Raw genomic sequence first — 9813 nt, 5'->3', positions numbered from 1 at the left:
GCCTAATTCCCTGAAATCATCTTTAAGGACCTTGCACCTACCTCTAACTTTGTCATTTGTGCCAATGTGCACCATGACCGCTGAGTCCTCACCAGCCCCTCCCAGTAATCTGTCAACCCGATCAGCGATGTGCCGGACTCGAGCGCCAGGTAGGCAGCACACTGTTCGACGATCCCTGTCTTTGTGACAGATTGCCCTATCTGTTCCCCTAATAATTGAGTCCCCCACTACCAGCACCTGCCTGGCCTGCCCTGCTCTCCCATTTCCCTCTTTACTGGAGCTGACACTCCTCCGGCTTTCAGGGGACATGCCTTGCTGCAGCAGTGCTACCCCTGTACCGTCACTCCCCTCATCTGCCAACTTTGCAAACTTATTGGGGTGTGCCAGATCAGGACTAGCCTCCCTGGCACTCTTCCCTCTACCCCCCCTTCTAACTGTCACCCAACTAGCAGCCTCACTGTCCTGCAGCTCCCTACTACCACCCTCCCCCACATCTACCCCAGTGAGCAGCTGCTCAGAGAGTAGCAGACTCCTTTCCATATTGTCAATGGATCTCAGTGTTGCCAGCTGCTCATTTAGATCCAATACCTGGGCTTCCAAACGCACAACGTGCACACATCTCGCGCAGCAGTAAGCAACCCCGACCGGCTGTTCAAGGAATGCATACATGTGGCAAGATGTACACTGGATAGCATTGTCAATAATGGAGCTCATTTCCTAATGGGGATTGCAGTAGACAGAATGTTAAGTAAAAAGAATAGTAAAGAATTAGACAGACAGCAATTCAGTCCAAATTCCTCCCTTCCAAACTCCCTGAAAAACAAGTCACACACTCACTTTTGTTCGCACTTACGCTCCGGTCACACTCCGCTTGTTCACACTCGCAAACTAAGATTTAAAGAGTTTTTTTTCCCCCCCTTTTGCAGCAATGCACCCTACAGCTCAATGCACTTCTGGTGGGCCCCCTCAGAGAGGAGGTAGCGGCAAGTTAGGAAGCTAGCAGTCCATCGAGGTACAAGACAGGGTGACCAGAGGGTCCAAATGTGGCCTCTCCAAGCGTTTCCATGGGGCCAGGTGACTGATGGGTCCCTCCTGGCAACTTCAAATGTCTCCATGGGTTCTAGGCGACCGGTGGGTCCCTCCAAGCAACCCTAAAACAACATATCCAAGGGTGACTTCTTCGTCCTCTCCTGGACTCCCTAAAATGTATCCATGTTTCTCTGGTAGCTAATGGAGCAGATCTGAATCTTTCCAGTCAGGGCTTGTACCCTTAGACTAGAATCATGTAGAATTAAAATTTGTGTCTCTTTAGATGCCATGCAATCCATCTACTTTCCTGAAGGGTGTCTCCCATTCTCCTTCCAAAGTCCTTCTGAATCTCTGCCCCAAGACTCTCTCTGCTTCTCTGGGCTCAGCCCCCTGAATGCCAGAACTGCTCTCACCCTCCTCTCCCAAAGCTTAGTGTGCATATCACATGTCAGAGGTAAAGGTGCAGGGCTCACCTATTATGGACCTAATTTATTTACATAGTTGGTATCACAGGGGCTGGTTTAAATATCTCACTTTTAGTACAATTAGCATATTAGCAAATTTGTCTGTAGTAGGATGAAGTAGGTGCCGGGAAAAAATCCGCGCTCCTCCGTAGTGAAGAAATTTGACGAGAGATTGTTTAATTAAACAATCTTGTAGTTTATTGTGAAAAGCTACGATTACTACGCGTTTCATGGACGTCCCGTCCACTTCCTCAGGTACAAAGCTAGTTTTAAGATTGTTTAATTATACAATCTCTCGTCAAATTTCTTCACTACGGAGGAGCGCGGGTTTTTTCCCGGCACCTACTTCATCCTACTACAGACAACCTTACAAGATCCCTAGGGATTCTGTGCTGGCTGCAGCCCTTCGTTACTAATTCTTACATGAGTTGTACATTACACAACTCATAAAGGTGAGCACATTTTCTTTTTACCTACTTGGTTGTTGTTGGATAACAGCGCTATTGCGCCCCTATCTTTCTACTTATTTTCATATTAGCAAATAACATTTTTTCCAATCCCAATAGGGTTAGACAAATACTAGTCTGACCTTTAGAAACACACAAACATGTACAAGATAATTTAAACACAATAGTGTAATTTAAACACAATAGTGTATTCTCTTGACTTAAATTTAAACGTCTGGCTTATTAAGATTTTACTGTGTATCGTCACGTTGCTCCCTCTATCTTAATAAGCCAGACATGACAGGATCCCAATCATCCTACTCCACTTATAGGAGACAGTCCATCAGCTTGTCTTTAAGCACAGACACAAATGTAAGAGGTCTCATCTTCATGAGAAAAAAAACCTTTGCATTATCCAGTTTCCGCAGAGAATATTCCATACCTTCCTTACAAATAAGCTCCACCTGTCATTGAAGGAAACAGACTGGTATCCATTGTGCCCACACATGGCGTCCTCTGCATCCTGTGGTTCCTGAATTAAATCCGATGAGTGTTGATGGCCTGGTATTCAGTCCGTTGAAGCTGGTACAGCTCCTGTAGTTGCAGTTTCTTGTTGCTGCTGTATATCCTCACCGGTCCTCCTCCCAAGGCTGGGCTGGTGGGGTTGGACACAGTAGCATCCAAAACCCGCTGTGTATGCCTCATCTATGGTCTGCTGGGTCTGTGTACATGCCTCCCTGGTTGTGAAGCCCTTTGAACGGTGTGTGCAAACACCAGTCCCCTGCAGCTCCCCCAGCTCTGCTGCGCTGAGTAGTATCCCACCGCTGCCACCAATATGTGAAGACACGAGGTCTTCCGTGGGCAGAACACTACTCAGACAACACAGGGTGCGGGTAAAACAGTGTGGCAATACTTTATTAAACCACAAAGCGGACAGAAACACATAGAACAGTCCCAGCAATTACCCAAGATGGAACATTACACAGTCCTTACTCTTCCGCTGGCCCGCCGAGAATAGAGTAGCTGCAATTTCAGGGCCTCCAGGGCTGACTACCCCACCAGTGGCACCCCGCTTTTGGCGGGCCCCCAAAGAGAGATGTTAACGACAAGCTTAGGAAACTAGCCGAGAGCAGTGAAGTCTGGGACCAGGTGGCCTGATTGTCCCAACCTGGATTCTTCAAGACGTCTCTGAGGGTTCAGCAATGGTCAATGAAGCCGATCTGTAGTCCTTCAGCTGGTGTCAAAGTCCCCTAAGCTAACATGCTGTAGAATGACCCCGAATAAAGGCAGAGACCCTTTTTTTATACATTACAGTTGACCTTGCAGCCATCATTGACAGGTCAAGGGTCAGGCATAAAGGTGGAAGGGGCCCCTGACTCATTGTTTAAGCATGGTATCAACTTGCATGGTTTGGTATAATACGTAATCAGCATATTATCACAGTATTGCTCCATGTCTCTATCTTGCAAGATTTGCAGAAAATAGGTTGCAGTACATCTCAACTCAAGTGTCAACATTCAGGATTATTCAAACAATAGCCTGTGTTAATCAACCAAAGTAGAACACCAATGCAAAAGTCAATATGAAGATAGAAGCATATGGCTCCTGGCTTACTGAATTTGTCTGGCGTAATTAAGAAGAGAAGCTGTGTCATCACACCATATTCACTATTCACCCAATAAGTGCAGGTTTTAGGGGTAAACCTTCCACTTTGTCAGTGAAGGCAGCGCTCTTACCTTTTCCAAATAGTCGCAAAAAAAGTCATTTTAGGAAAGTAACTTTTTCTAAATTGAAACGTGACTAATTCAGAACCAAAAGGAAAAAAATGTCACTAATGGACTGGGTAAACAGCTTCCTATATTTACCTCTATTCACCATGTCAGCCGTTGTTTTAGCTGCTCCAGTAAGTGCCAACTTCAATTGGCAGCAGAATTAATTAGTAAATGTGGAAGCAGCACTAATTACTCGTAAGATGCTATTGAGTTATCTGTTATAATGCATTACAGCCCCAAGCTCAAATATTCAGTGGCTTCAAGAGAATTAGTCTGGTTCATGAGCTATTAAGACAATGTCTGAATGCGAGTAAATGAAACTTGGAACATTATTATATATTTATACACTGGCATGCCAGCTTTTATCACCACTTACATTATTCACTAATTGGACTTATCGCAGTTATTTGCATTTGCAAGGCGTTTTACACGTTATCAATGCAGTGTGAAAATGAAACAAATGCTTGGTTGAAATGTACTAAATCTTTATTTTTAATTGGGAAAATGATGTACAATTTTAACACAGTGAAGCATTTACAGGCAATTAGAAAGAATAACTATAATAGATAAGCATGTCTTTTTTTTATCTGGAATTTGCACAGTCTAGGGCATGATTTTGCCAAGGTTTAGTGACCAATTAATTAACTTTATTGCACAAAAATCATTATAGGATGTTTGCAGCATGACATCTGTAGGCTGAGAACAAACAAGCAGTAGCTGAAGGATGTGCAGGGTTCTGCCTGGAAAACCTATGCCATCTGTTGTCAGCAGCTGGGTACTACAAGCTGTGCGGCTACATTTCTAGATTCCATTCGATACTGCTTTGCTCTGGCTTCACATTTACAATTCAATTGCTTAAGAGATCAAAGTGCATTGAACAACAGAGTAAGTATATTTCTAAAGCATCTAAAACATTTAAACTATAGAGATAAAAATTGATGATTACAAAAAAACACCAGAAAATACATAAAAGACTCTTTAAACCCATATGAACAAGCAATGTGAATTGTTTTTACATATATACTGGGTTCTGAAAGATTAGGCAGGCAGCAGACCATACACCTTCTGATGTCAAAACCATCAAAGAGTAAAAATTCTTGATAAAGTGGTGCACAATCTTTGCCTTATCTGTTCCAAAGTGTACAGGCGTTCTTGTGTCTAAATACCCTGGAAAATGTAGATCGGCTTTATGGTACACCCTGGCACCCAGTTCCCGATCATATCTACTTTTGAGCTGTACAATAGTCTCAAATACCGTAGTTGTTTCACTGCAAGTCACAGATAGATGGGACAAATATTTGGGTCACACAATTTTTTAAAACTTGATTTTGTGCGACTAAAGCCACCTGGTAGACATAGGAATACAGTAATATCAAGTAGGTGGACCCTGTACAGTCCATTTTTAGCTATTTCTTTTAATGCATTCTTTAATTTCCTGTTTTAATACAAATAAAGACTTTAAGTGAAAGGGATGGAAGAACTTCAGAGGCTGTAACTCTTTGGAGGATTTAAAATAGAAGATAAAAATGTGTTGGTATTTCAGTTTAGGAGAACCATTTTTATGTACCCTAGCAGGGTATTCTGTCTTGTAAAAAAGCACTATGTACTGAGCGGTGACTGATGCTGCATCGGTTGCACCTCTATGACTGAAAGCCTGAGCCGGTCGGAGTAATAAAGTTAATTTCCTCCAGGCAGAGGGGCTCTCAGTACTGCGGCTGGGCAGCGTCATAGCACTATAAATTCGCAGATTAATTCCATATCGGTAGGTTAATAGTGTTTTTTTCACATGGCAGGTTCCCTTTAATTTCACAGAGTTCTAGTTTATTCTCAGTTAGCCTCTTCTGAACAATTGCAGCAAAGTCTGTCTCATTTTCGCTTTAAAAAATGACAAAGTCGGAGGACAATAATAAAATTTATTAAAATTGACAGGCTTTCCAATTTATAGATTAGTTTTAGCAGGAACAATCACAGAGAACAATGCAGTATGTGCCATCAAAGTATCAGGAATGAAAACACAAGGCAATATACAATACAAAGAATTTTTATTTTTACTTTTGAAAACTTCAATAGTTGATTAATATGGTAGTTTGGGACTTTTAAGACCCCCCTCACTTGCTTGTCAGCAATCTTTCCAGTTTCCCCTCATTCACATGAGCAATTAGATGAGTAGTCATGTGTTTTCAAAGAGGAGAGAGGAGCAGGACACTTTTCTTCAGAAGAACAAAAAGTTTGTACTTTAAAATTCAAACTGCCAGAACCTCATCTACTCCACCATAATCTGTCAGGGAAGAGTCGGGAGGCTCCCACTGCACAATAGACTGTTGGCCAAACTTGCCGATTAAGTAGGTTGCCTCAAATTAGTAGGATATTGCTAGAATATGCCACCAGTATCTGCTGGTCTTAATTGGTAGAATAAAAGTGGAAGTGGAGTTAGGTTTGTGTAATGCCACTTCATCTCTTATCGATTTTACTTGATTTTTTTTTTTTTTTAAAGCTGCATTGTTGGCCATTGACTAAAAAAAACCAAAATCGGAGATAGGGAACAGATGAGGGTGCATGACAATTTCCTTCTTCACTACAGCAATAAGCGCCGTCACAATGGTCAGATTCCAGCGGTTTAGATTTTGGTTGTATTTTTAGCAAAATGCCACCTTCTCCCCCTAATTGTGCATAATACACATCCCATATCCTTCGTGCTAGCCAAGCTAAAATCCAACTTTTTCGTCTTCGATTCCACCTATTTCCCAAGACGACATTTTAGCAAGATTTAGTGGTCCTGCTCTAGTGTTAGAACCTTGCTGTTAGTTTTTTTTTCCTTTGCTGGTCACATGACCTTGTTGGCCTATTTAATCCTGCTCCGCCCTTCTGGCTTTGCTGGACTTCATTGTATATCTACTTTCTAGCTAGCCTGTGCTCTGTATCTAACTCTGTTAGTTTGCTTGGTCTACGGACCTCTATGTTCTATCTATTTTGTTTGTTCGTCTGTCTGCTACTATTTCTGTTAGGAGGTGTCCCATATTCCTCCCAGTCCTTAGTACTTGTAGGGATTCCCTCCCCACATCTATAGGTCTCCGTACAGACTAGATTAGGACTTTAGCAGGTCTGATCGCAGGATCAGGTTCCCTGTTACATCGTAGGGATTCAGCTGAGTCCTATAGTAGGGACAGATCTCCTCTCTTTCCTTAGCTTTGGTAGCAGAACATTACATCTAGTTCATCCTCATATATAAAAGACATATGCGACATACTTGTATGTAGTCATAACTTCCTGGACTCTCAAGATCGAAAGAAAACTCAAAACAGGGCTGGTTCTAGACAAAAATAAAGGTTGGGCCCAAGATGGCTAACATATTGAACCATCACACAGAAACATGTGGCATGTGTTTACCGGCCTATCTACACAGGCTGGCAAAAAATTACGGGGACTGAAAGATCACTCATAGATCACTCTGTCTTCATACAGTATCATGTTGTTGGCAGAATATCTCAAGATGACGTGCTGCCGAGAACAATGATTTTTGTTCCAACATAAATCAAATCACCCAATGAATGAGCGCTTTGCTCGTTCACTGGGTGATTGCCGACAGGTTTACACCCATGAAAACTCGTCTGCGCTGCTGGCATTTTTAAATGTGGATGCCATCCTCACCCCCTCAATTCTGGTCATAACTCCAAGCAAAATAGTTTCATTTTTTTGGTCTTGTACAATTCCGAATCGGGGTACTGTTTTGTAATCCTGAGTCTATACTGCCCCCAAAACTTTGCCCTAAGCACACAGTATGTATAGAAATTAAATAAACCATAAATGCAAAAAAAAAGGGTTGGGGACAGAAGGATTTGAAAAAAACCCTGTATTTGATTATAAAAGATACAGCAAAAATAGCGTGATTGTTAATTCTAAGCTAACATTTCCTTTAAAAGAGCTTTATATAAATAAATTCTATACTTCATGGCAGCTACTTATAGCATGATTGTCATAGAACTATGTGCAAGAAATGGTGTCGCCTTTTTAAGCTTTTCACGATTAAGAAAACTGGCAAAGACGGCCAAAGAGATTAACAAAGAGAGGGCTTTGGTTAACCATTCGTAGTCACTTTGCTTCTTCTTTTTTGTCAGCAGAAGCCTAAACTTTTTCACAGATGTTGGCGAGCACAAAAGACCCTTTAGAAGTAATCATTCAAAATGCTACATATTTTTTGTATGCAACAGATTTGGGGAAAAAGTCAGTGGAAAGATAACATTTCCTTTTGAGATATATTAGAGTCTTTGTCCCACTATATACAGAATTTCTGTACATACAAATTTGAGTAAGGCCACAGCCCCACCATCAGTATTTGGTCAGTATTCGGTCAGTATTTTTTCTCAGGAGTAGGAGCCAAAACCAGATGAGGAACAATTAGAGAGAGGGTATAATAAAAACAAGTGCACCAATTTGGCTTTTATCACCCACTCCTGGGAAAAAATACTGACCAAATACAGATAGTGGGGCGGTGGCCTAACTCTGTAAATATTTCACAGGACGCATCTTGCATTCATTCCCTTCTTGTTCAGTGTCTGCACAGATATCACTCTGGGGTTTGCAGCTTTGCAATAGTGTACAGACTTGACCAGGACCTGGCAAATTATTTAGACACAGATATATAAAGCAGCATTACCCAATGTAAAGTATTGAGGTTGAAAGGTAACTGTACTTTAAAGTAACCTTTTCAGAATAATTTGTTGCGTACGTAAGAAAAAACACTATTTCTGGTCATTCTATGTCTTATATCTTGTATTTTCATCTAGCATTCTCCTCTGCAGGCTCTGTCTCTTAATTTGTAATAGAATCTGAACAGGAAGGAGACTTGCTGATATGTTGTCTGTCAGAGAGGACAGCACACAAAGAGTGATTCCTGCTCCTCATCCCTTAGCACAGTGACCAAAGTAGCAGCTGCAAGGAGGAAATTAAAAATCAGTACTGAGCAGTGTAGACGTGAAACCAGCACTGAGGTGAGGAAAGCTTGGTAGAAAGCCAAGCTCAATCTTTCTGTGTCTCCTTCTCCATGTTTTCTCACTCTGTACCTCACTATACCCTCTTAATAGAAAATAATAGGTGTTGTAACCTGACACCTCACTGTGCACAAGATGGAATTAAGCTTTTTTTTCAGATTAGATGACGACTTCAGGAAGCAGTGAGGAGGTGGCTTGTATGTGGAGAAAGAAGCAGGTTTTCTGATACGCTACATCACAAAGTTTTCTATTGATTTATGCAAAGTTTGTGGAACGTACAATTCAAAATTATCATTGAAATATACAATTATATATAGATGTGGTATATATTTAAATATTAGAATGATCATATTTACCAATGACTTCGATTCTGAGCTTATCTGTTTTTATATGAAGCATCACACAATCAAAATCCCGGGAGAAATAGAAAAAAGTCCTATAGGTGATTTGCCAGGGCAGCTTAACGAGAAGGGGTAAAGCAGAGTATTTTATAGTATTTTTTAGAGTAGTTCACAAAATCAGACTGCACTATGTTAGTCTTGCATTTGGGATTTTGAGAAAGCACAACTTATGATTTCTCATTCCAAAGGTCTTATTCTTACACATCATCACTAAGGATGCCTGAGCTCAATTGAAACACGTTGATGTTTTATCTCAGCTGTTACTTAATGATGTGAAATAAAACAAGAAGATTTTATCACACACTCCGAGAGAAGGATCATCTACCTGAAACTTTGATCTGTTGGTATCTGGAAATAACGAGGTCCTGAGCCCCGAGTGAACTATGAACACTGCAGGAAGGGGGAGCTGACCACTGTTCATCTATTGTTCTTAATCTTACACACCTCATTTGGATAAAATCAGGAACTGCTTTTTTCAGCGTTATAAATTGACATGAATTATCATTACATTGTAATTTCTATGAAATAAGAAGCCCCCTTTTTTCAGAACACTACAGGTTAGCATTCATTCCAATCCAGTGCTTTATTAACTGGTGAGCGATGGCATGTCTTGGCGGCACTACTAGGAATTTCTGGTTTCCCTTAATTAAAGCTTCTACAACCTACATGAAAAAAAAAAGGAAAAGTTATAAAAGTTTCCACATATTTTTAAT

At 41.1% G+C, this 9813-nt stretch overlaps 1 protein-coding gene across 6 annotated transcripts in view; it reads right to left on the bottom strand.

The window, feature by feature from the left end:
- Positions 1–4179: 4179 nt before the first annotated feature.
- The window catches only part of NUDT12 (nudix hydrolase 12), a 57336-nt gene continuing 51702 nt past the window's right edge, over positions 4180–9813 (bottom strand). For 5 of the 6 annotated variants that reach the window (XM_073677649.1, XM_073677657.1, XM_073677668.1 and 2 more), the window contains one exon: positions 4180–9762. In XM_073677649.1, the coding sequence (XP_073533750.1) occupies positions 9652–9762 (111 nt within the window). In that variant the 3' untranslated portion in view covers positions 4180–9651. The remainder of the gene's footprint in view (positions 9763–9813) is intronic. The other variant, XR_012320045.1, reaches the window with a different exon arrangement.

The sequence above is a fragment of the Phyllobates terribilis genome, unplaced genomic scaffold (assembly GCF_046119375.1).
Source record: "Phyllobates terribilis strain yellow unplaced genomic scaffold, ASM4611937v1 Scaffold_1__5_contigs__length_1240528914, whole genome shotgun sequence".
Lineage (NCBI taxonomy): Eukaryota > Metazoa > Chordata > Amphibia > Anura > Dendrobatidae > Phyllobates > Phyllobates terribilis.
Note: the sequence above shows the minus strand (reverse complement) of the source record. Positions and strands in the feature narration are given on the sequence as shown.